This window comes from Trypanosoma brucei, chromosome 5 (assembly GCF_000002445.2).
Source record: "Trypanosoma brucei brucei TREU927 chromosome 5, complete sequence".
NCBI classification, from domain to species: Eukaryota; Euglenozoa; class Kinetoplastea; order Trypanosomatida; family Trypanosomatidae; genus Trypanosoma; species Trypanosoma brucei.
Genome location: NC_007278.1, coordinates 1486380 through 1514044, shown reverse-complemented (window position 1 = coordinate 1514044; position 27665 = coordinate 1486380). Strand labels below are relative to the sequence as shown.

Below are 27665 nucleotides of genomic sequence, written 5' to 3'. Positions count from 1 at the left end.
CTTCTCATCTCATAACCATAGAAAGCAATAAAGTCGAAAATAACCGAATGGGGCTGATGAATTGCTGTCTGAGATCGAAGCAAGCAGCAGACATAGTCGGAGGCGCGAACCGAGCAGGGAAGGCGGCCATTTGTAACATTATCGCGCTAACAGACTCAGAGATCGAGATACCAGTGATACTACTACTAACAGACGACGACTACCAGTTCATACAAGCCTTGAATTTCTCAGTGTCAACACCTGCATGGCAATCAATATTTTACAAGGGAACAGACAGTTAAGCAGCTTAAGACTCCCCAAAAGAAGCACAGAAAACAATTCTAGGCTATGAGGGCTTTTGGAACGACTGGAAGAAAGCCATACAAGCAGTAACAACCGATCCAATGAAGGAGAAAGTTAAAGCAAGTGGTGCGATGGAACTAAGCGAGCAACGGCTCATAATTGGTCGAAAAGCTCTAAGTGATGCAGCGTCAGAGATCCAAGTCCTATGGAAACTGTACTCAACAGACACTAGGCCAACTAAAACCATAAAAAATCAGGAATTGGCGAAGACGCTAAACACTGCGATCCACAGTTCAGCCACAAAACACTCACCTAACCCGGCGCGCAACGCTGTTTTTGGCGGCGCAAGCACAGGCAACCGCGAAGCCCTCTGTACAGCGGGAGATGGACAATCAAAAGCAGCCGCATCCCTGGAAAAGCTGGCATGGCTATGCAACAAAGGGACTAACGGCGGGACGGCATGGGAAGCAGGGGCCGCCGGCCAGAACACTAACCCCACCGACGGCAAACTCAAAACGATCGCAGGAAGCTGCTCCGACGTGAAATGAACAAAAATAACCCACCATGAACTTTCAAGCCGCGTTGAAGCAGTCACAAAATTAACTCACGTCGAATCAAGCGACGGTTACCTCGGCACCTTCGTCAGCAGTGACTGCAACGGCAGCAGTGGCAGCGGTGTCTGCGTGAAATTTCCAAATTTCAGCACGAACGCGGAACAAGTCCTACAAAAAAGTCAAGTGGGTTCACGACTTGACAGATATGGCGGTGACGCTAGAAGACATGGAAAACGAGAAAACAGCGGCGGAGGAATACTAACTCAAATTAAAGAAACAGTACAAAAAGCAAAGGCTAGCATCAAACATGCATCGACCTCAGCCCTGGCGATAAGCATACATCAAGGCCAAGACCCAAGCCAGGCAAAGTCAGTATAGGAACAGACTAAATGCAAAACGACAAACACAACTGCAGAAGAATGCCCAGAAGCTCACTGCGACTATGACAAAGAAAAGGGATGCACACCTAAACCAGGAACAGAAAATACAGCAGCAGGAACAGGGGAGACAAGTACAGATGTAGGTTGCGGTAAACACCAAACCCAGCAAGCCTGTGAAGCTAAAAACAAGGGTGTAAAACCGGTTAAGTAAGCAGTATGCGGATGGATTGATTTTGTTGATGGTACAGGCAAACTTCTCAAGTCCGACTGCCGATCTTTCAGTTTTCTGGTCAATAAGAACTTGGTTCTGAGTATGCTGCTTCTTCTGTGAGTTGGTTGTAATTTGTGAATTTTAAAAATGTTTTGTTAATCTTATGAAAACTTTCTTTTTAGAGAAACTTTTTAACATTTGATATATTTTAACACTTTATGATAAAAACATTTAAAAATATGCAGACCTTAGCACACTAGAAAATACGAATTTTTGTTTGAAAGTGACCTATGGGTGTAAAGTAGTATTGTAGTAAGGCATGAACAGCTAGTGCTATCATGAAATTTTATAATTTGGTTTGTTAATATTAATTACTGTTGTAACGTTAATGATAGGAGAGTGTTGTAAGTGTGCATATACAAATATTATAATAAGGGTTGTGAAGAGTAAATGGATGGAAAAGAAAATATAAGCACCGAAACGCCGATAAGAGCACAGTGGAGTAAGTAAGGTGGTATGAGTGTGTTGTGGAACAGGAGGAATATTACGCAAAGAGACTTTGAAAGATAAAAGGGAAGAGATAGAAGTGAAATGTACACAGCTTCTACCTCAAATATGAAGATGGTCATTATCATAAACAAGGAGATAATAGAAGGGGCAGTCATGAAATGAAATAGTCTAGTGTAAAAACCAAATGGCTTCGCCACGTTATACGCAGAAGCATCTGGAAAAGCCGTAAAGGAAGAGAATACATCAGGATAAGGTTTAGATGATACCCCATATTTCATACAAAGATTAATAAACGATGCTAAAGAGTTTGTAGGTTGGGCTTTGTTTATTAATCTTATGGCGGAAAATTATGTTAAAGTCTGACTTGCAACTGCAACCGTTCGTAAAATGAACGTGGAGTTTTTCCATGGTGAAATAGGCTGGGTAAAAAGGTTTTTTTATGTAAATAGAGTAAAGATGGACTGGAATGTTTTAAAAGGTTGGATGTTGTAGTGAGAACTTAAAAAAAAAGAAAGCGTAAGAGTTACACCAAAGATAATCTGTATAAGAAGCAGGAAAAAACAGAGAGGTCTGTTGGTGATTTAATAAAACTGCAGTATAACTAGGCTTTGAAGACATAACAGCAGGAAAAAGTGAAGCCTAAAAGCGCCCCATAAATTCAGCTGGCTCTTTTTTCCTCAAAAAAAATCAAAACCCAAACTGCATCCTGCTTTCATTTCAAATGATAGGCAACCAGCACCGTCAGCACAGCATTCCAACTATAACCAAAACTATAATTCAAATAGCAGCTATGCATCTAATTGTGCTATACAGCGATGCAGACGCTGGGAATGCAATAGACAACGCGGCCTGGACACCACTTTGTAAGATCGGAAAGAACCAGGCCGGCTACCCCAAGCACTTTGAAGGCAAACTAGCAACCGGGGCAGCAACAGCGGCCAAAAACCAAGTTCAAGAATACCAGCTTAGAATCTTAATAGAAAGGTCACAACCACACGATGCAGCAAAGGTTTATCCCATACTGGTGGCCGTCAGCGAACAACCAGATCTGGCCGGCGATGAGATAGAGACCGCAGTCAAATCAGCAGTTTCGGCAGCAACTCGGGTGGCATTCTTAAGCGGATATGTCGCATAGTTTTTAAAAGTTGCGGCATCCTCTTACGCGGCGACCGGAACTGACGGCTGTCTACACAACGCAGCGACTGCAGCACAGCAAGGAGCTGCAACCATTGGGCAATGCGGATTAGACTTGGCAAGCGAAACAACACCGCCGGATACCGGCTTCAATTACAAGAAAGACAAACTCTTTGGGACTACAAAGACAACAGCAGAAGCAACCGGACTAACAAAAGCCGGTGGCAGCGTTTCGTGCGCGCTAACGAAGGGACACACAGGCAACGGCATCCTAGACACTGGCAGCACAGCAGCCGACAAACCCGATGCTGGAGGCTATTTCTACCTACCCGCTGGTGGCGCCAACCTCGGCGGGCGAGCGATACCTACCTATGCTGCAAACCAGGCTGACGTCAACATCGATCCCTGGATCAAAGCGCGAAATGCAGTGGCGGCAGCGGAAGCCAATGCTTTGATGCAAACGACGGAAAGGGCCAAACCGACAAAAGAGACAATACTGGCGAGCGAGGCGGCCAAACAAGCGACAAAAACTTATGTACTAAAAGACACCTCCAAATACATGCCAGCTGATGATACCAAAGTCAACCAGAAAGCAGAAGAACTGTATGCAGCAGGCAAACATCTGGATTCATATAAAGTGCGGGAGAACATGAACACTGTTACAATTGATAGAAACACATACAAACCCAGCCTCAGTCAGAACGAAAAACTAAGCCAGATAAAGGACATTAATCACTTACGAAAGATGTTGACGTACTATCAAGGACAAAGAGTTCTGGCACTAGCCGCAAAGGAAAAGGAATTACAAAAGGCAATGGAAAATTCTCAGCGCAAAGTTACAAGCGTGCAAGACAAGGAAAAAGAATGCAATGAAGCAGGGAACAGCGAAGATAAATGTAAAGCTCTAGAAGCCAAGGGATGCACTTTTAACGAACAAGAAAAGAGTGCGAGTTGAAAAAGGAGGTAAAAGAAACTAGAAAAAGCAAAACAAGAAGATAAAGATAGAAAAACAAACACCACAGCAAGCAATTTTTAAAATTAATAATGCCACTTTTTTGCTTGCATTTTTTATTATAGCATAACACTTTTAAGAATTACTGGAAAAAATTAATACATTTTAATATTTTTAAAAAAAATTTAATAATTTTAAAATTTGGAAATTTATAAAATGTTCGTAATAGTATCATGTTGGTGTATATTAGTAAGATTAGAGATATGGTATGAAAAATGAGCGATATAACAATTTTTGATATTTTGGTTACCTCTTTTTTATTATACAAATATTAGCCAGGGCTACAATAAATATAATTATAATAATGATAGAAGAGTGTTGTAAGTGTGTATGTATGAATATATTATTTTAAGAGTCATTCCTAAGAATAAATTGAAAAGTAAAAAAGAAGCACTTAAAACAATTTTTGTTGTGCGATATGAGTAGAAAAGTGAGACATTAATTAAAATAAATGAATAGAGTAAAAGAATGTTGTTAAAAAAGAGAAAGAGAAAGAGAGAAAGATTGTATATCCGTATTCTCATAAGTAATATAACGAAGGGAATCATTATTCGAAAGTAGATGATGAAGAGAACAACAATGGTGCGACAGAATCTAATGTATACAGGCATAATAGAGCTACTGCGTCGTCCGTAAAAGCAGAAACAGTAGACGAAAAAGAGGAACGAAAATACCGAACGAAAACATTATTCGCTTCAACACAGTACCAAATAAAATTATGTGGGAAATTGTTCTTCGCATTTCAGACAGAAATTGATAGGTTAAGCACCAGAGATGTAAACAGCTCTGTTTTTTATTACGGAGCGGACGGCTGCCTTTATGTTACGCTCCCAGGGACAAGGTATTCATAGAGTGTTTAAACATATGTTTACTTTAGTAGGTTATTGGGGAATAGAAAAGCATTTAATAAGTGAGCAGCAAACATATGTTTACTTTGTAGAAGTGACTGAACATTAGCATTAAACCATTAAAAAAGTCACAGAACTAGCTAGAAGGACATGAGCGGCGGTGGCTGTATAGCCAATTTGAACCAAGTATATTCAGCGTGAAAACGCCTGATACATCATAAAATAAACATTACCTTAATCAAATACCGTTTTAACACAAGTGCAAGGTGAAGAACCGATAGCGAGCCGAGATCTGTGTCACAAGAAGACGACAACAACACTTTCTTAAAACTGTACACTCACAAACAAGCATTTTTTGCTGCATCCAAAGCCAGACACGATCAGAAAAAGCTATGACCAAGGCTACACTAGTGCTACTAAGCTTTTTCTCAGCCTGAATTGTCGTTAATAAGACAACAGCAGCAATAAACACCGGTGATAATCGCCACGAGTATGCGGTATTGTGCAAGTTTGTGACGATAGCGGAGAGCCCCTTCGACTTACCACAGCCAAGCTCGCTAAGCTCAAACGACTATGAACTTATTCAGGCGCTCAATCTATCAACTTCAACTTACAAATGGCAAAACATGATGTACGAAGACAAAACGGCCAAAAGCGTGCACGCCGATGCCAAAGCGGCCGGAAAAGACAAGTTCGGATACGACAATTGCTGGTCAGATTGGCAGAAAGCCGCCCTTGATGTACTCGAAGACGGCGGACCACAGGATGTGAAAGAACTGAAGGTGGGAGCGCTGACACAGGAACAAAAGGCGGCCGCTCATGCGTTCATAAGCAAGATTGGTAACAAGGCGCGCCGAATCAAGTCGACGTTTCCGCAGCTTTCAGCTGCGGCGCTGGAACGCACACAAGCAGAGGCTAGCAAGACGCTTAAAATGGCAGTCTATGGGGCCGACGTGAGCGAAAGACGAGCGGAGACATCCAACGCCGCATTCGGCGAAGACACGCAAAACACAGCAAGGGAAACAGTCTGTGAAGCGGCGGACAGCAATAAAAGAGCCAAAACTGTACTAGCAACGCTAACATGCCTGTGCGAGAAACCCGACTCGACAGAGGTAACCGACGGCGCCTGCACGAAGGAAGCTGAAGGAACAACCGGGTGGAGAACCGCCGCAAACAAAGCTCCGGACGACGACCTAGTAAAGATAGTAAAAACCTGCCCTCAGCCAAGAAAAAAAAACCCTACATATTCAGAGACATAAGGAACGCGATAAAAGAACTCAGTGCCCTATTCCATACCGCTAACGGGATCGGCTACCTAGGCGCGAAAATTGGAGGAGCCTGCGATGGAAAAAAAAACGGCGGGGTTTGCATAAAAATCACCGGCTACGAAGCTGCGAGGCCAGCGGGTCTGGACAAAATAACATGGGTGTCGGCGTTCTCTAACCTAGCGGATCACATGGAGGAGAGGCAGCCCCAACTCGAGGCAGGGAATCGGAGCAACAAAATACTAGGCGATTTAGCAAACGAAGCCAAACATGAAATCAAAACAGAAAAGGCAATCCAATGGACAGGTGTAAGCGGCGCTACCCATTCAACAACTGCAGTAGATAAATCCGCACCCAACAGCGTAGCTTGCGACCATTACAACAGAAATACAACATGCCCCAAAGTTAACTTCAAATGGGAAGAAAAAACTGAAACAGAAGGAAAATGCAAGCCTAAAGAGGAAGAAGAAAAGAAAAACACAGCAGAAACAGAGGGAGGTGCAGCAAAGACAGAGAAATGCAAAGACAAAACGGAAGAATAGTGCAAATATGGTTGCGAATTTTAGGGGACAGAGTGAAAATATTCCAATTTACTCTTAAATAAGAAATTTGCCCTGATTGCTGCTACTTTTGTAGATTTGATAGTATTTTGGTATTTTAAATACTTTTTATATTTCGAAAGAAGTTAATAAAACCGATAAATTGTGATATATTTTAATATTTTCTGATGAAAATGTTCAATTAAGTGAAATTGTTAAAAAATTATTAAAAATAATTTGATGTGAAAGTGACATATAGGTGTAAAGTAGGAAGATAATAGGATATGAAAAATGAGTGCTATTATGAATAATTTTACACTGTATATTTTATGAATATTATAAATAATTTAGGTTTACAATCAAAATTAAAAGTAGTGAATTTACTTAAGGATGTTATTACGATATTAATAATAGTGATAGGAGAGTGTTGTGAATGTGTATATACGAATATTATAAAAATAATTTTGTAACAGAATGGACGGTAGAAAAAATAGATCTTTTAAGACAATCGAAAGGTTATAGTTGGAACAAGTGGGATAGCGGGTAAGAAAATGAGATAGAGAGTAAGGAGAGAAAATATAAAAAGTTTCAAACACAAATATTACAGACGGTGGCGCCACAGGCAAGGAGACAAAGGACCGGAAAATGCAACAGAGAAAGAGAAAGAGTCCAGTGTACAAACTAAATGAAGTCGCTACTTTATTTGTAGAGCTAGAAATGAAGAAATGAACGTTGAAGAAATAAGGAATGAAACAAATGGATGCCTAAGCACACGTTACAGAAGTAAATAAAGCAAAAAGAGGATATGATGCCCAGCATCTTACACAGAATTGAGCATATGATACTCCAGATGTGATGTTGATGACTGTGTATTTATAACGTGATGCTGAATTCTGAAGCTCAGTTTTGAAAAAAGCATATAGAAGGAATTGAGTAAGTATGAGGTAATTTCGAAGTCTTTTTCTCACCAAATGCAGTAACAAGCTCTAAAATTTGTGTAAAACCATATAACATTTTGTAGAGGGGGATTTTAAAAGTAAGACTACTAATGGATTACCGTGGGTAGTAAAGGCAGAATCCAAAAGCGAAAACTGCTCCAAGTAGCGCATATATAGATCATTGTAGTAGTTGTATGAAGTGGAGACAATTAGAAGCGATACTCCTTCAATACCGTATTTGTTTACTGAACAGCCGACAATTCCTTTTAGGGAGCGAGAAATAAAAGTAAGAGATGCCGTGGATGCAAAACTAAAGAATCGAATTAACAAAAGGAAAACAGTGGTCAATGCACTTTCTGGATTATAATTACACACTTCTAAACGTTATCGACCTAAATAGCAGCGCAATCTGAATCTTACAAAGGAAAAGAATCGCTTCCGTGAAAATGATCACCGATACCTTGTTACTCCACCAGTGTTGAGCATGGCGGAAACTGTAGAAAATAAAACCAATTAACAGCCATAAATGTCGAAATATAAGATATAGGAAGTTTTTTAATAATTTAAAGCGATAGGAAGATGGCAAGCCGCAGGATACATAAAAATATGATAAATGAGGGATGAAGATGTGTTGGATTTTTATAACTAGATGTATCGTGAGGTTTAAAATAGAAAATTAGTTATCACCCATCAACAATTGGTTGTACGCTAAAAGAACGCGCCATGTAAAAAGAAGCCTGGCAGTAAATACATAAGAGGCCCTAGGAAATATACATTCACCCTCTAAAAAACACAAAATTATCTATAAAGCCCAGCTAACTGCGTGTTTGGTTCCTCTAACAGAACATTAATGTGAAGTGGAAAGGAAAACAGAAAAGGAGCTAACTTGGAAACAGCAGCAATTCAGTCAGCGATAGATGAAGAAACCCGCCAAAATAGTTGTGAAACAAGCACTGAAAGTTATGATCACCGGCGAAGATATTTCCACAGTGCTCTGAAGCGAGGCTGTAGAAGGTTGATAGTCTTTAAAAATGTAGAGAAAGAGGGAGTAGAGGAATAGAAAGGGAAAGGAAGTATTTTTCTTTGAGTGAACATTTTGGAAGTCGTGAAGAGTATTAAAGAGAACGTTGTAAGAGGGAGACAAGATCATACCAAAGCCGAGTGTCATTTCATTTAAAGTCAAAAGCAAGCACATACTCCGAGGTGTATCATACACTTCTTTTTTTGAGCAAAAGTACCGCAGCTTCTAGGAATGAGGGCCACATTTACGAAAAAGTGTGTAAGAGCTACATCACATTTAGTAACGGATGGTGTGCATAGGACAGTGGAAGCCAGTATATAGTGAGCGTTCACTGTGCGCGCAGTTGACTCTGATCCAGCCTGTGGTTGTACTTCGAGTGTTAGTGCTATATTACAAGACTGGCGATAGATTAACCAGAAACTAGTAGATTCCAGGAAGTATCGATGGGAGCAGAGGATATTTCAGAAATGATATCGGCCAATTCAGACAAGTTTAAAGAATCAAATAAATAAGAAAAAGAGGCTGAAAGTTGTACCTGTCGCTAAAATAACTCTTTTGGTCTTACGATACTCCACAGAAAAGCATGCAAAGATGTTTTTGAATAAGGTATAGTTCGAACTTGTCTACATAAATGCCTTTTCCAGATCGTTAAAGGCGCCCCAGAGTGTGTTGGCAAGATGCACAGCCATGGTTTTTACATGCACTACGACAAAGCTGTAGCAGGGGGCAATCCCCCTTCGTATTTAGCACCAAAACTTATTTCATTTGCGCCTTTTGTATCACAAACTGCAGAAACGTACTGACTCCAGTCCTCACTGCGCATTATAACCTAAAAACAACATCATATAATATAGCACATTTTATTTTGTGCACAGCAACACACTGAACACTAGGGCACAGTAACTAATGGCGACGCGACGGCCAAAAAACGCCAAGTGGGCACGGTGGCTGTCAACAGCCGGCTTAATAATCGTCGCAACACTTCCAACTACAACAATGGCCGCAGAGCGCACCGGTCTGAAGGCGACAGCCTGGAAACCTTTGTGCAAACTCACAACCGAGCTTTCTAAGGTTAGCGGCGAGATGCTGAGCGAGGGACAAGAAGTGATCAGTAACATTCAGAAAATAAAAGCGGCAGAGTATAAGGTCAGCATTTACCTAGCCAAAAATCCAGAAACGCAAGCTCTGCAGCAGTTAACGCTGCTGCGAGGATTTTTCGCGCGGAAAAGCAACGCTGGACTCGAGACCTACAAGACCATGGGGCTAGGCACGCAAATCCGATCCGCTAGAGCTGCTGCGTATCTTAAGGGCGGAATCGATGAGTTTCTTAACCTTCTGGAGTCACTAAAAGGCGGAACACAAAACATGTGCCTAGTAACAACTGATGCTGACACACCCGCAACCCGAGCGGGAACCACGCTAGACTCCGAAGAATGCGACCTCAACATGCCACCAGCAACAGCAGGACCAGGAACTCGAACTGAACTAACGGCAGCTGGATATCCAAATCTACGACACGGCGGTGGAAAGACGGATAACACCTTCCAGCCAGCAGAAAGCACTGGAACATGCAAATTGCTGAGCGGCCACAACACAAATGGTTACCCGGCCACTTCGGCCCTGGACAGCGCACCGCGGGTGCTCAGAGGGTACATGACAATACCGACGACAGCGGTGGAAGCAACGCTAGCAAACATGCAAGCCATGGGAGCTGGTCACAAAGCAACCGCCCCGGCGTGGCACGAAGCATGGGAAGCACGAAACAGCGAATCAAAGGCAACAGACATAGCCTACACAAACGAAACTGGAAACCTGGATACACGGCCGACACTCAAAGCGCTAGTAAAAACACTGTTGCTGCCAAAGGGCAGCACTGAGCCCAACGCAGAGAAAACAAAGCTGGAAGCACTTTTCGGTGGCCTAGCAGCAGACAAAACAAAAACATACCTCGATATGGTGAATGCCGAGATAATACCAGCTGGTATTGCAGGTAGAACCACTGAAACACCCCTAGCAAAAATTCACGATACAGTGGAGTTAGGAGACATCCTTAGCAATTACGAGATGATAGCCGCACAAAATGTGGTAACTCTCAAGAAAAATCTAGACGCTGTGAGCAAAAAACAGGAAACAGAATCAGCAGAAAACAAGGAAAAATTTGCAATGCAGCCAAAGACGACCAAAAAGCCTGCGAAAAGCTAAAGAATAAGGGGTGTGTTTTCAACAACGATGGCGAGGAAAACAAAAAGTGCAGATTGAGTGAGGAAGGCAAACAAGCAGCAGAAAAAGCAAACCAAGAAACGGAAGGAAAAACTGGAACCACAAACACCACAGGAAGCAATTCATTTGTCATTAACAAGGCCCCTCTTTTGCTTGTAGCTTTGTTTCTATAATGAAAAATATTTAGGATTTTCTGCTCAATATTATGAAATTTATGAAATTTTATATCTTGAGATAATTTCTAAAACTTACTAAAATTTGATGCATTTTAAAACTTTTGTATAACCTTCGAAACCTTTGAGAATTTGATAAATATGAAATTTTGTATAATGTGTATGACAGTGAACTACAGGTTCAAAGTAGTATGGCAATAGGGTGTGGAAAATAAGTGATATTCTAATTTAGTTTATTTATGGATATTAAGTAGGGAATAATGATAATGATGATGATAGTGATTGGAATATGTTGTGAGTGTGTATATACGAATATTATAAGAACAAAATTTTAATTACTGAATGAGTAGACAAATGGAAAAACTGAAGGCAACAAAAAGGGTAAAATTGAAGTAAGAAAGTGGGGGTTTAATTAAACGAAACGTCAAGCACACGTTGTATTATAAAATGGAAAGCAGAAAGAGAAACATAAAGGGAAGAAATTTTGAAGATTCCAGGTGTCAATCAGAGACAGGCACATGGTCATCATTATGCGCAAGGGAATGATGAAAGGGGCAATGAGGAAAAGAAAGAGTCCTCTTTAGTATCCAAATGAAATTTCTAAGTCATCTACAGAAGTATTTAGAGAAGAAAAAAGGAAAAGAAGATAATAAAATATGGCATAAAACGATACACTACAAGACTTCGTAACAAAAAAGCACACGAAACAGTAACCGATAACCCCACGTATTTTACTAAAATTTGATATATGTGCCATTGAAGAAACAATAGTAGCAAACGTGGTTTTTAATTTAATGGTGAATTCTAATATCCAGCTTTTAAAAAATAGGAACACCAACAGCAGAAAGAAGAAATTAGATAAATACGAGGTAATGTGGGGCCTTCTTCCAATAAGAAATAGTGGTAATAGTCAAACATTGTGGAAAGCAATGTAATATTATGGGGAGAGTAAGTATAAAACCAAGACTAATAATGAATTTCTTTGGCGAGAAGAGGAAGGGTGAAGATGCGAAAACTTCTTAAAATGGTGCGTGCATCAGCCGTTATAGGAGGTTGGTGTGGGGTGTTAAAAGTTTGTAATGATACACCACCACTACCATATTGGTTCAACGGCCAAACACTACGACTGTTTAAAGAGTGGCTAATTAGCATAAAAATACACGGTGACGCGGTATTGAAGAAGTGTAACAAGAAGATTCAATAGAAAAAAAAGTGCGCGAGGTAACGCAGTTGCCGTGTAAAAGACTAAAGAAACCGATAATAGGATGTCACTACAGTGCGAAATGCTTACAATCATGCGTACTGCCAAATAATTAGCGATAAATCATTGTAGCCGATACATCCTGCCAGAAAAGTTGAACTGAAATAGACTGACTCAAAGAAACCATAAATTTTAATGGTTTTAGATATAGGAATAGAACGATATAGATCAGAATAGCGGAAGTAGAAGACTACATCTAAATTACAATCAAAATTAAAAACGAAATCTAGTTAGACCGCCAAAAATACAAACCAAAAGCACCTAATAACTATCCAGATGTGTCAGTAACTACGTTTTGACTACACTTTTAACTTTATAGGCAAAGCAGACTACCAGATGAATCCACACGTCATATTAGCTTTTCTTTAGGTGCTATTGCCGGCATTGGTACGACACGCAAGGGGTGCAGGCGACATGTCCAAAGGCAAGGAATTCCACGTGATGTGTACACTTATTTCATTAGCACACAGCGATCCGACTAAGTTAAATGTAGTAGAGCTCACCAGAAACGATGTCAGCGAAATAGAACACCTAAACATGTCAGCCAGTGCAGCTTCATGGTACAATGCATTCGAAGACGAGGTAAAAGACGCACAGGCAGACAAAGCAGAAAAGACATGCTCCAAGATAATGGCACACGACAGGGAGAACTGCAAAACACTCTACCCCAAATGGCAGGCCGCAAAAGCGGCGTTCGTAGCGGTTTAGATAACTAATGATAAACTCAAACTCAAAAGAGGGCCACAGGAAACTGTCACAGGCAGGCGAATCCAAAAACAACTTTCACTAATAGCGGAGCGCGCCAATACAATCTACGCCGAATACGAAAGGAACATTAAGCCAAGTTTAGCTGCCGACGCTCCGGACATCAAAACCGATCTTGAGAACGCCCTATTCGGAACAGGCACGTTCAAAAAAGACGGCAGCGACACAGCAACAATGTCACACAGCGGGACACGCAGTGTGGACTGCGCGTTGCCCGCCGCCGGCAAATCTCTGATTGGCGACATGATCTGCTTGTGCGCTCCAGATAGAACAACTACCGCCGTCGAGCTCTGCGGGCACACGGTAGCTACCCACGGAAACACCTGGGGGCCGACATTCGTCCCCAAAACGGACTGGAGGACAGTGGAAAGCAAATGCCCGCCGTTTACGGAAAAACTCACGGCGCACGAAATCACAGCGGCACTAGCCACGTTCAGAGCCGCACTGAAGAGTGACACCCAAGGAACCGACGGCACTGTTATCTTGGGACATCCGCATACCAGCGGCAAATGCCCAAGGCAAGCACAAGTAGCCTGCGTAGACTACACAAAAGCAATAAAGCAGTGACCAAGCGAGCCCAGCAACAAAATAAAATGGTACAAAAGCCTCGAGCAGGCCGCACGCAAACTTTTAGTGCGAGTTCAGAAGGCAGCGAAACAGAAAAAAACCGCTACAGAACTACAACAACTCAAACGCAGCGCATGGAAATTGTACGAAGCAATAAAGATCGAGTATGTACGAACAACGCCGGCACTAACACCAAAAGGAAACAAAGAACCAACAGCAGAAGAGAAGAAAGCATGTGAAAAATACAATGGAAACCAAAAAGTGCCCATCACAAAGCTGAGAATGTGATCAAAAAGAGAAAAAATGCAAAGCTAAAGCAAGAGAAGGGAGAACAACAGAAACAGGAGGAGAAACAACAGAGAAATGCGAAGGGAAATTGGAGGATGTCTGCAAGAAGGACACCAGCTGCAAATTGGATAGAAAACAAATGCAAAGATTACAGTTTTCTTTTCAATAAGAAATTTTCTTGGATTGCTGCAGGTTTCAGAGCTTGGCAGCATTTTAGCATTTTAAGTACTTTTTCTCGGTTTCATGAATTTTTTATTCTGATATTTTCTAACACTACTTATGAGAATGTAAAAAAATAGTGATATTTTGAAATTTTTAGTAAAATATGTATAATGCTAGCATATGGGTGTAATGCAGCATGCTAATATGGCATAAAAAGTTAGTGATATTGTAATTTGGTTATTCTTGATTATTTTATGCATTTTAGTAGTAATTCATGGTTTTAGTTGTAGTAATATTAAGAAATGTGGGGTGTAAATACCAAATGGAAACATAAAACAGAGGCACGTAAAACAACATCAAGGGTACAATGGAACTTACACGCAAGCTTCTGCAGCTTAGTCATCGTTGAGTTAAGTAAAGGGAAAAATTAGTTGTAAACTAGGGACTGTGAGAAACAATGTCTGGAAAGGATATTCCTGTACTGCTGTAACCGAAAAATGTAGGAACATGTGTGTGTTTAACATAATGAGACGCGAGGGGTATGGAAAAATGAGTATGGAGGTTTCTTCGGGCTAATTTTTCAAAACCTTTGACTTATCGTTTGACACAACAATAAGCGACAGAACGCGTGAAAACAGCCAAACAGCAACAGAAGTGTTGTTTAATAAAAACGTGGTGTAGAGATAGTAGCTTTTATTGTCTTCTAAACGCAACCAAAATAGTAACGTTATTAGATAGACCAGAGTCCTTCTTTTTTATAATAAACCATATAAAATTATTAAAATCCAACTTCAGAGAAATATTTTGTCGATTCAAAGCGTCTTAGCTTACAATAGTGTAATCACATCCTTCTTAACATACATAAACAGCGAAAGGTAACCAATTTCCCATAATTAATTCATCCACCTACAGCTTTCTGTGCTGATGAGTTTAAAAAATCAATAATATAAAAGTTTGACGTAATCAACAACAGCAGTTATATTGTATTTGGATCCTGCTATACTACTGAGAGAAGGAGGTAGAATATCCATGTTAGCATAATATCTGGTATGCAAAAACCTTAGGTGGTCCAAAAAGGACCAGTAAGGCAAACAACAATATATGAAGATATTCTACAAACAAGGTTGGAGGCAGCAATAACTTATAAACCCACAAGAAAGCGAGGATAAACAGAGGAGAGCGAAGCGATATCCATAAAAGTAACCTTAAAGTGGGTAAGGGAGACGGTGAAGTTAGTGGTAAGACCCGTCCATCTGCACACGACGATAAAAAAATTATGACTATTAAATGTGGCTCGAAGCTTCGTAATATGGCAGGTAAAACTCGTCAAATGCATTCTTTCGTGATTATCGGGCTCAAAAAAGAATGAAATCCTCAGAGTCACTCGACAAAGTGTAGTGGAGATATGAATAGGTAATTTTTTAACTGTGGAACGGTGAAACACGAGCTCGACCCAAATGAGCGAACAATATGAAAATTTAGCTGTTGCCAACTTGGCCAGATACAGCACTCAATAAGATTGCCGATGCAGACCTCAAAACCTATGTAAAAATCTAGAGTAAATAGAAGAAAAGAAGCCAAATAAGACAATAATATATGCAATTATTTGCTTTTCTTTGCGTATTGAAAAAGGGAACAAGGATAAAAGCGAGAAAAGTTCTTGCAGCAATCAACAATAGTAAAAAACTGTGGCCAAAGAATTTCTTACTACGTTTTACACATAGCTACATCTAGGGATACCAAGGTGCCAAACATTCACATGGGATTCAGACGATGAGCAATGCACCTTTGCTGTGTTTTAGCAACCAAAGCGGCTTGCCGCATCTAATTTTCTCAAGCACGTACCTGCACAGCTGGACGTCGGGTAAAAATTCGGAACAACAGCAACAGAAAAGGAGATAAATACAAAGCATTAGCAGCAGCATTGAGTTAACAAAGCAGCGGACGGTCAACAACTGAGATGCTAACACCCACAGTTTCACTAGCTTTACCACATCTCCTTTGGAGCCGCGGGAATGCACAGCAGACACTAGCAACTCAGTAATAACAAGAAGCAGGTTGGCACATGATCAATCTCGTATCTACGGCTCTACTCATAAAAGTCACCGCATTCAGCGCGGTACCGTCTCCATCCCCCGTGCACAATGTCACAATAGAGATGAAAGACTCTGGCGAAGCAGCCGACTATGTACGCAACATGTTGACACAACTAAAAAAACAAAGTACAACCAGCAACCGAATATGGAGCGGCTGTCAACGTAGAGACAAAACAAGTTTTATTAGCGGCCTTAGCTGGAAGCACTGAAATCAAAAAACTTGTGGCACCAATAGTGACAGGTCCAAGCGATGAGGTAGCAGCAGCAGCAGAGGAGTTGAGGAACGGTTTGCGCACTTCACTAGACAACGTTGCGGCGTGTGCGCAGATAGCGGGACAACAGAGGCTAACCAGTGATTTTCTGGCGAAGATGCTTGAAAGCGCGGCAGGGACGGATGTAAGCACCTTTTTCAACGGCGGTATGTACGCACTTAAATTTAAAACAGGTGCAAAGGCACACAGGGCGTGCCAACCAACCGATCCACCGCGTGAGAACAAGGCAGTCGTACCGCGGACATTCGACACAGAGGCCGCAATAACGCTGTATTATCTACAAACCACGACACCGGAAACCTAAAAAACGGGAGAAAACCTTTTCTGAAAATCGACAGGTGCAACGCTACCAACCACCTGCACGACAAAATCGTTGCTCACCGATCTGATGGTCAAAGGCGGCAAAATTTACAAACAAACTGCGGTGAGTTACAAAGCTCCGACAACCTTCGCTAGCGCCTACAGTACAACACCGGCAACCATTAGCTAGTCAATACCTCCAGTCGCCAAAGCAGCCGAACTAATAAGCAAGCTCCACACGCTGGAAGTCAACCTTAAAACTATAAGGACAGCATTCAATAGTCAACAGACGCACCATCTAACAGCAAATCCGCCGTTAAGAGAAGCTGTTGGCCTAACGTAGATCAAAGAATGGAAACAAAAGGATGCGGATAAGCACAAAACAGTACTAACACAAAACATTGGTGAAATTTATGGAGATTCAGACGACAAACTGAATAAACAGCTATGTTCACAGGTAGACCGTGTAGCCATTGCAGCTGAAGCGATGTCCGGAGAAAAAGACATTCAGATAAAAGAGATAAGATATATCAAAAAACTCGAGCAAGCCATAGGTTTCTACCTAGCAAAACAATCACTGGCAGCGTTGAAGAAATATGAAATCACAGATACATGAAAAAACGCCACAAAACATTCACCAAGCTGTGATAAAAAGGGTAAAACCGAGTGCGATACCGGCGCCATGTGCGAATGGAAAGGAACAGACAAAAGTGGCAGGTGCAAGGCTAAAGATGGAAAAGATGGAAAGAGAGTAGAGAATGATTGTAAACATACAAATACAACAGGAATAAATACAGTTGTGATTAACGCATCTCTTTTGCTTGCATTTTTTATTCTATAATAAAGAATTTAGGATTTTAGCCTAATTTTATATTAAATTTATGAAACATATTAATATATGGTATTTTATAACATTTTTTGTTGAAAAAGTGAAAATTCTCATTTTTAAAAATAATGAAAGCATAAAAATTTTTAAAGTGTATATGATAGTGGCTTATTTATGCAAAATAGTAGGGTTATAGAGCATTTAAAACGTATGGTATTCTAATTTGTTTTATTTTGTTTATTTTGTGGGTATTAGGAATAATTTAGTATTATAATAGAAATGATAAGTGGATGGTGTTGTGATTGTGTATATACAAATATTAAAATAAAAGTTTTTATGAAGATGAAGTGGGTGGGGATAATAGAAGCACTTAAAAAATGGAAAGAGTGCAATGTGATTAATGTGTCAGCGGCACATTAACCGAGAGGAAGATAGAGAAAAATGGAGAGAGTTTGCGCACGCTTGAATACAAATCTGAAAATGGGCACCATCATACACACGGGGATTACACACGGGTAGTGGCAGAGAGACCAAGTGCATTGTACATGCAAAACGGAATCGTTACCTTTACGATGAAACAGCGGCAAAATAGAAGGGGAAGAAAAAACATACGGAATAAAATATCTGAGTGTGAACCACCGACATATTAGAGGAAGCACTAGCAAGAGGTGTATAATTCGTCTGAAGATCCGACTATTGCAGGACGCAAGACCAAAGAACATCCAGAAACAAAGCACGAAGCTAGTGATCACAACTAATCTTGAATCAACTAGAAAAAACAACGCCAAATTTAGAAAGACTGAAAGTATACGGAAACATGCACCGAGATAGAAACCGAAACCACCACTAAAAGTGGTAGTGCTTCGACATGTAGCTGACAAATAGTGAGCCTTAGCGGAACACAAACACAAGCAAATTAGAAAATTTATTAGCCAGAATGAATATTTTTTAGTTTCTAGAATGAATCTATGGAAAGGTTAAAAGTACAACTCTAACAGCAGATTAAGTTAAATAAAAGTGCAGTCATTTTTGAGAGTAGAACTTATTTCTTCTGACAAGGTCGGCAGTTCAGAGAAATACCCATTTCCCATAAGCATTTTTTTCCTCCTTACAGTTTTTTTCGTCATGGTAAGTTTATAAGCAAGCAGTACTAGAAAAAGAAAATCGACAAGAAATATTTATCAGATTGCATCGAAAAAGCGCCAAAAGTATAGAAAGATACACAAGATTTGTATCAGCAGTTGCTCTTGTACGGACAAGTAGTATGCGGACAATAAAAAATAGCAGTACAGAAATCAATGTGCAAAGTTAGTTTAGTACCAGGAATGGCAGATGAAATAATGAAAATCCTCGCAAAAAGCCGTAGAGAAACAAAACAACTGGTATTTAAAACAGCAGAATTTACACACGAAAATATCATAAAAACAGCAGCACCACCAATATCAGTTCTAGCGTACACAGAAACATACCGTAGACGCGGCAATGCTTGTGAGTAAGCAACTGAGATGTCAGGTAAGGGAAACAATAAAAAGTTTAGCACGTATGAAAAGGGCTGCTGTGATGAACAACAAAAGAACAATAAACACAATTGAAAGGCAAGGAAACTGGGGGCTGAAAATGGGTGAAGTCTTGGAAGAATCTAAAGTTCCCCTAAAGGTAATTAAAAGGGACAAAAACCGGGAATCTTATAGCAGCGCAGGCTGGCGGGAACAACAACTCCGGCCGCTGAACGTAGCTAAAACGACACGGTGAACATAATCTGTGCTTGTCAATAAGACCAAGCTGAAAACAAAGAAGTAAAGCATTTCCGTAGCTAATCATCTTCGTGAAGCAACTTCCTTCTTTTTCCAAACACTAAAGAATAGTCGACAGCACATCCCATGGCAATGCCAGGTTACGCAGCAACAGCGTCAGTCATTTTGATGATGGTACCACAAAGCAGTGACGCCGACACTGCAACCGCAGCGCACGCCAGCGTTTATAAAGCTCTGTGCAGTGTATTACAACTACAAGCAGGGAAGATCAAAGCTCCAGACCAGGAACAGGAATGGCAAAACGCAATGGAGACTATCAACGACGTTAACATGACTTTAGGGGGACCCGCGTGGGTAAATCAATTTCTAAAACCAGACGGAACCCAGAAGCAATGGGACCCGCAAACGTCGCCAGCCAAAGAAAATTCTCACTGGGCTTCCAGCTGGGCGGAATGGGCAGCAAGCGCCGAAAGAGTCTTCAAGAAGCACGGCGCCGACAGCAGACCCAGCAACTTCTCCAAACTATCCATAACAGACCAACAGCTAAAGCTTGCGCGAACAAGAATGAGCCTCATTCTAGAACAAGCTTCAACCCTACAGACCAAAATCAAGAGTCTTCAGGCAGCCATCGACAATGCCGAACCAGCAAAGATTAAAAAACTGCTCACAGAGGCGGCGATCGGAACAGGGGAAGCGGCAAAAGAGTTCACCGATGCCGGGAAAACATCAGCGGCAAGGGCCTCGGCAGCTTTCTGCGGAGCAGGCACGGTAACAGGCACTGACGACTGCTTAGCGGACATTTTAATTTGTGTATGCACCCAAGGAAACTCAGACATCCCAACGGGCGCAAACAAGATCTGCAGTGATCACGCCAGCAACCATGCACCAAAAGCACATAACCTGGCAGCGGAAAACGATATCAAAAACCAATACGACGCCTTGGTAAAAGACTGTAACTTCAATACGGAGGAGGAAATAACACCGGACAAGATGCTCACAGCGCTGCGGAGCTTAGAAAGCCACATCAAGATTTTCAAAACGGACGCTTACTTCGGCACCACTGACGGAGCAGCGACCTGCGACGGGACAAGAACAAACGGCGTTTGCTTCAAAATGCCCAAATATAAAACAGGCAAAAAAGGTATGCAGGAGCTAGCATGGGCAACAAAAATTGAAACTGCAGCAGCAGCAATGCGAGCAGGAGCAACAGCAGCAAGCACAAGCAATGCCTTAGCAGCTTCTCTAACGCTCCTCTCAAAGGCAGCCGAAGGACTGGCATCTGAGAGCAAACTATTTGCAGCAGCAACAACGGGGCAAAGTAGCGGCAACCAACCCGCAACAGACCACCTAAGAGCCACAAAGGAAGCAGAACGAGTTTGCAAAACAGCAAACGACAACCAGAAAGAATGTGAAAACTTAAAGGATAAGGGGTGCGTTTTTAACCCCAAAGGAGGCGAAGGAAAAAAGTGCACATTGAGTGAAGAGGCCAAAAAGAAAGTAGAAAAAGAAAACCAAGAAAAATGGTGGAATGATGGGAAACGTGAGTCAAATAGGTACACAAGACATACCAAAAAAAAGGACTGTGAAAAGGAAAATGAGGGTCACAAACCCGGAGAAAAAGCCAACTGTGGTCGAATTGAAGACAAGTGCAATGATTCTAGTTTTTTTGTAAATAAGAAAATGGCCCTGAGTATGGCTGCTGCTGTTATGAGTTTGGTGGCATTTTAGAATTCTATGAATTCTTGCTCTTTTTTTTACTAAAATTTGCAGATTTCCATGGTGATGCCGGTCACCTCAATGTGGTGCCGGGGTCTAGTACTTTATCCAGGAGGAAGACAAGCGCCCGCATTATGCCCTGTTTAACATGATTGGGGTGGAAAGGGGGCTTTCGGCGACCAGAGAAGAAGTATGTAGCAGCATCGGCACTCTAGGGTGAAGCAATATATTAGACTGCTCCTCTGCACGTGCAACCTTACCTCGATTGGGATAAAAAGGCTTATACTACTACTTAGTGAAGATGTTGAGACGAATCTTGCTCCCGTTATTCGTGGAAACCAGTGGAAATTTAGGGGTTTCTTCCAGTCGAAGCGGGTTGTCATGAAGAGGAAGATTCATGAGGATATGGTTTTATTTTGTCTCTTGCAGGAGACACTCCTAGCGTCGGTGGAGTGTGCTGCGCTTCAAATAGGCGGATAGCAGCATGTAGTTGTGGCAAAAACACCGCACAGGGGTGGGAGTGGGGGTGTGAAAGATGGACAAGGAAGTGCCAGAAAAAGTGACAGCGACGCTGCGATTTTCTGCTGCTGTGAACCTGGCAGGCGCTTCAGCTTATTTTCCTAGAAAATCGATGAATTCAAAAGCATAGTTGAAACAATTAGCGGTAGAAAGCGGGCCATTGGTAGCAGAAGCGGACGTGAGCTCACACCACGTGTTGTGGGATCCGTTTCGTCCGAGCGACGACAAGGGAGAGTGCGTAGTCAACTGGTGCGTGCAGAGCGATCTGAAAGTTGCGAATACCGGATCGATCACCAGGAGGCAGCCGGGAACGGGTGCACTATCGTCGCCGGACATCACGTTGTGTGGAGGCTGCGCGAGATCTCTAACTTGGCATACACACTGAGCCCGCACAGTGATCATTATTAGATCACGTTCGATGTGTTCGTGGGGCACCTGCCTAGACGTGATTGCCCCCCCCCCCAAGCCCACACGTACACTGTATGCACGGAACAAAGCGAGGTGACAGGAGTTTAGAAAATTGAGTGACGAGTTCATATTCAGAGGAATGAAGAGGCCGGACAAGGGCGCGGATGCCCTCGACGAGGCGGTGACATGAGGCATCCGAATGGCCGCAAAGAGGACAATTCCCAAGGGCAAGGGCGTAGCGTTACCGTTCTGGACACAGGGGCTGACGAATCTGGACGGGCTGACTCGCTGGAGGAAGAAAGCGCTGGCTGAAACGGCGCTGGGTTGGTGGAAGGAAAATGTGTCGAAGCCGGCGACCACGGATTCGGCGAACTGGAACCTGGTGAAGTCGGTATATGCGCCGCGGTCGTTGACTTCGCCAATGCTGGTGGTGAATGGCCATCGGTTGACAAAGCGCCAGTAAGCACAAACTTTGGTCAACATGTACAAGGCCAGGTCAACGAAGGCACCACATGCGCCAGAAATGAAGATACCCAGCACCAGACGGAGCGCGTTCCGGCCGGTCACCGAGTCAGAGCTGAAAGTTGCGCTGTGTGAGCTGCATTCTGGCACGGCGGCGCGCGATGATGGAATCCACTGAGAGGAGCTGAAGCAGCTAGGATGAGTAGCCAAAAAGTGTGCGCTGCGACTGTTCATCTGCAGTCTGCGCGCGGGGAGGGTACCAGCCAAGTGGAGGCACGGCATCACAGTCCCGCTGCTTAAGCCGAGCAAGCCAGCTAGCAGTACCGCGTCCTTTCGGCCGGCCACTCTCATCAGCACGCTGTGCAAAGTGATGGAGCACATTGTGGCACGTCGTGTTAGGAACTGCATTGAAGACAATCTGCAGCCACAGCAAGCAGGCTTCATGCCGGCGCAGTCGACGCTGGACACGCTCATGCAGGTGACAAGCGCAGTGCGGCGGAGGAGGGACGGTGAGAAGACAGCAGCTGTATTTATTGACTATGCGCGCGCTTTTGATTCGGTTGATCACGGCTGCATGGTTAAGGCACTAGAGACATTTGGAGTTGAGAAGCATCTGGTGGCGTGAATTGCGGGCTTCCTGCAGGGTCGCACCGCGCGGGTGGGGGCGAGCAATATGCTGTCTGAGAACATACACCTCACATGCTGGGTCCCTCAGGGCTCGGTGCATGGTCCACTGCTGTTCATTGTCAAGGTGGATTCGCCGAGCAAGCGGCTGAACTGCATCCCTGGGTTGCAGCACGTTTTCTTTGCGAACGACCTCACAATAGTATGCACGAGCTCTGACCTGAATGCAATCCAGCGAACCGTTCAACAAGGACTGAGTTGAGTCACAAATTGGTCAGCGGGGAAAGCTGAGTACACACTGTTCGGTGCGCGGGACACAAACCTGCTTTACCTGAGGATTGGAGAGACTGTGTTGAAGGAAGTGTACACACCGAAGCTGCTCGGTATTACCGTGCAGCCGCACAAGGGTTTGAGCAAGCATGCACGGAGCGTGAAGGCAGCGGCAGACACGCGGCTCATGCAGCTTAGGGCAGTGGTGTCGCCAGAATGGGGCCCAGACAGGGAGAAACTGCGAGCATTCTACCTAGTGCTGGTCCGGGCTAAGATATTCTACGGCATTGCTTCATGGTGGTCCGATTCCTCGCTGTCGGATCATGAGAGGCTAGAGAGGGTGCAGGCACAGGCAGCACACATAATGACGGGTATTCCCAAGGCAGCCAATCGGGAGGATGCCGTGTGAGAAGCTCGGCTAAAGTTTATAAATGATATGGCGCACCTGAGAGCCTTGGCATGCTATCTACGCCTGAAAGCAGAGTGCCCAACGCAATTAAAAATTACGAACAGCATATTCCCGCCTGAGCATCCAGCCCATGTCATGCTTGCGACGGTACAGCGTCCGTAAAACACCATTGATGGCCCTGAGAATCCACACGATGCGACGGTGTTGCGGATGGCCACGTGCGTCCACTTTAACACCAACGAGCCAGGCGGCCTCAAAGCGGGTGCGCCGGGGAGGGACAAGAAGGTGCACACCATGCGGCAGGTACAGTTGTTCAAGGACTATGATAACCAGGTGTGGACGGACGGGTCCGTGGTGCTGGACGTCTCTTCAGGCGCAGGTGCCCTTGTGTACCCGAAAGAGAGGAAGCGGAAGAAGGTTGCCCTGGGAGTTGGGTCGCCATCCTGCAGCTATCGCACGGAATGTGCGGCGATGGAGGCGGGGTTGAAGAGGCTAGCGGATTTCATGGAGCTAAGCAAGACGCACAGAACGAGAGTGGTGACCCTCACGGATTTAATTTCGCTGTTGATGGCGCTGAGCACTGGCCCTGAAGTTGTGGAGGGCTCGATTCTGGGACGCATTTGGGATCTTATCTTGAGTATTGTGCGGCTTCTTGTGTCCGTCAACTTCCATTTCGTGTTCTCACACTGCGGGGTGCCGCGCGATGAAGCTGCTGAAAAGGCAGTTGAGCAGGGAAACACAAAGCTGCAGTCGTATCCAGCATGGATCACTGACATAGTGACGTGTGTGGAGAGGAAGGTCGGGAATGCGGTATACAAGGCCTTCAAGGAGGTCCGGATGCCGCGTACGCATCGTAGTGCGCTACTCGACTACGTTCGGGCCGCACCGAAGCACACAAGGCTGGTACGTCTGGGTGAGACGCTGATGGCGCACTTCAGAACAGGCACTTCGAAGCATTTTGGATCGCTTAACAGGGTGCTCACACGCAAGACGGACCAGCTTGGATGCATACGGTGCGACACGCAGGAACCACGCAGCGACACAGCAGAGGAGCGCCCGGGGGGCGGAGTAAGCATCGGACAATGCGAACGCACCATATCCTGGAATCGCGACAAGGAGCAACGACCAGATCACTTGCCGATTGTTCAACGTGGTTTGCGGGCGGAGAAAGCCTGACGTGGTGCACCTAGTGAAGATTCATGGTCTGGGGAGGAATTATGCATTAGCACTGACCAAGAAAGCTAAGGGTGCGGTGCAGACGCATAAGAATGGTTACAGATGTCATGTGTGCGGTGATGTCTTTGAGCGGTGTGGGCTACTCGTGGAGTATATGGCACAGCACCCTCCGGATAGAGTGCCAGCAGTGGAGTAAGATGGGGCCGATAATGGCAACGCACTCAAATGGCGTTGGTGTGCGAAAAAGTACACTGTACACGCGTGGCTGCAGAAAAACCCGGAAAAGCAGTTAAGGCGCAGCGCCATAGAGTCACAGGACGCGTCCGACAGTGATGGCGATGCAGAGCAGGAGGAGCAGGATAAAAAGGAATTTGTATGCTACAGGTGCCAACGCGTCCTCAAAAGCAAGACATGGCCCACCAGGCACAAGTGCGAACCAACCTCGAACACGAACTCGGAAGACTCTAACATGGCAGAGCAGTCGGTTACAGTGGCGTGTTCCATTTTTAGAAAGCAATATCATTACAGATGGTTGCTGCGACACATGCTGGAAAAGCACCCGGGTCACGACGAGTCATTGCGTCCTCAGCCACAAGAGAAGGCAAAGCGAAAGGTAGTGAAAGCATAAGCTCAGGCAAAGAGTAAGGTGAGTGGGTCATTGGAGTCAGCAGGAAGGGAAAATGGGGAGAGACCGCAGAAGCGTCCTCGGGTGGGCCGCCACACAGAAGGAAAAGAGGGAATGGACTATGTGTATGATAGACGCAGCAGGGCGTACAAGCAGTGGTGCTCACTGATTTGACACACGCGCACACATCATGAGCACGCCACGGCAGTGAAACGGAAGCTGAAGGACCGCACGGTAGCGGTAACACCTCTTTTGCAAAGGTCACTCCAGTGTCCATACTGCCAAATGAAGTGCACAGTCAAGCAGTGCCTCACGATACACCTGCACGCGAAGCACGGCCAACTGAAGAAGAAAGCTGAGTATAACTCAGTGAAGGTGAAGTGTAAGGAGTCTGCAGTGCACCTCTTTCAGTGCCCAAGCTTGCGAGCACTAAGGGAAAAGCACGGTCTGGAAACCCTGAAGGACGAGGAAGTGTTCTTCAGTGTGCAACTAGCCAGCTTCCTGAAGGAGCTCTTAAACCTAGAGAGCCCATCTGCCCCCTCCCCCCAATCTTAGAGTCAACATCTGGGCCCACTCAAGCCGTGAAGAGGCACTGGTCGCCCACGGAGTTGGATTTCGCCTACCACACCTCTGCGGCAGCGAAGTCGTTATGGGTGTGCACTGCAGAAACCATGAGGAAACGTCCCCTTGAAGCTGAAACTGCGGATAAGTCAATCAGCTTCAAAGTTTCATTCAATAAAGCGAGGATGGGATCCCCGTTGCGCTCAACGTCCCTTTCTGGTTTGCAGAGCCACAGGAGCAGTAACGACCCTACCGAAGCACGAGCACAATAAATGCACAATGAAAAAAAAATTAGGAAATTTAGAAAAATTTTGGAATCTTCTACTCAGATAATTTGATATATTTTAATACTTTATCGTTAAAATGTGAAAAGAGCTGAATTCTTGAAAAGTATGAAAAATATGTATTTTTCGAATATAGGTCAAATGTGTGCGATAATGACCTATAGATACATCGTAGTATAGTGATGGTGATGAAAAACGAGCGCCATGCTAAAATCTTTCTATTTTTTGTTTTATTTTGCTTACTTAGAGTATATTCTAACTTTGTTATTTTATTTATATTAGTTAGGTTAATATGTATAATAATAATAATAGGAGAGTATTGTGAGTATGTACATACTATTGTTATAATACGAATGTTTGTGATAAGCAAATTCTTTGAACAAAATAGAAGAGATTAAAACAATGGCGAGTGTGCAATGGGAGTAAGTGAATAAGGGGGAGAGTTTGTAAGAGGAAGAGAAAGAGGGAAAGAGAAAGAGAGATGAAAAAGAATATGATAAATGGGGCAGCCAATACACAAAGGGATGATAGGGTGAGCTATTGGATAAAAAGTAAATACAGTGTACAAGCCACATGGAGCTGCTACATCATCTGAAGAAGCAGTAAGCAAAACGTTTGAAAAATACAGAATGAAATGCCAGAAAATGTGACAATACAGTAAATGACAGTTGAAGATTATGCATAAATTTTTAATGTATAAATGCTAGTGAGAAATAGCGGCGATTGTAGTTTTTTATTCTGATGGCCTATCCCAACATCCAGCTGTGAAAATGAAGGAGAATGAGCATAAGAAGGAAGGTTTTGGATGAGTATGAGGAAAAGTAAAATTATTATTCTCATCAGATGTAGAAATAATTGCTAACATTTCTGTAAAAAAATGTAATATTTGTGAGAAGATATTTTTAAAGCTTTAACTACAGTTTAATTACGGTGGATAACACATTAAAAAAGAAGCAGAAACTGCTTTATTTTAAGTGTATTTTACCTGTTTGAGGAGATTTACGCGTTGCAGAAAGTTTTTAATGATACTCATCCTATTTCATATTGTTATAGACGCCAGAAACCAAGACCCTTGAAGGGACGAACAATTCATATAATAGTTGTCGCAGAGGCGCAGATGACCGCACGAATTACTAGAACAACAGCAATGAGTCAGGTACTTTTGGAGCCCAAAAATACCAGTTTGAACCTCCATTTCCACAAAACGAAGTCAGATAATCAAAATAAAAAACA

The 27665-nt window shown here is 43.3% G+C and overlaps 1 protein-coding gene and 6 pseudogenes across 1 annotated transcript, besides 7 other annotated features; all 7 read left to right on the top strand.

The window, feature by feature from the left end:
* Window positions 1-27665: part of a sequence feature (sequence corresponds to BAC RPCI93-25P15) that runs on past both edges of the window.
* Tb927.5.5010 lies at window positions 48-1547 on the top strand (annotated as a pseudogene).
* On the top strand, window positions 2659-4153 carry Tb927.5.5000 (annotated as a pseudogene).
* Window positions 4173-4241: a sequence feature (AT_rich).
* Window positions 4369-4389: a sequence feature (AT_rich).
* On the top strand, window positions 5324-6849 carry Tb927.5.4990 (annotated as a pseudogene).
* Window positions 6951-6974: a sequence feature (AT_rich).
* Window positions 7057-7085: a sequence feature (AT_rich).
* Tb927.5.4980 lies at window positions 9601-11087 on the top strand (annotated as a pseudogene).
* Window positions 12685-14185, top strand: Tb927.5.4970 (annotated as a pseudogene).
* On the top strand, window positions 16196-17639 carry Tb927.5.4960 (annotated as a pseudogene).
* Window positions 17662-17698: a sequence feature (AT_rich).
* On the top strand, window positions 19505-21106 carry Tb927.5.4950 (variant surface glycoprotein (VSG, atypical), putative; the record flags this gene model as incomplete). The annotated part of the gene is made up of 1 exon (XM_840046.1): window positions 19505-21106. One exon carries the CDS (start codon window positions 19505-19507, stop codon window positions 21104-21106), a length of 1602 nt encoding a protein of 533 aa, XP_845139.1.
* Window positions 21153-26091: a mobile genetic element.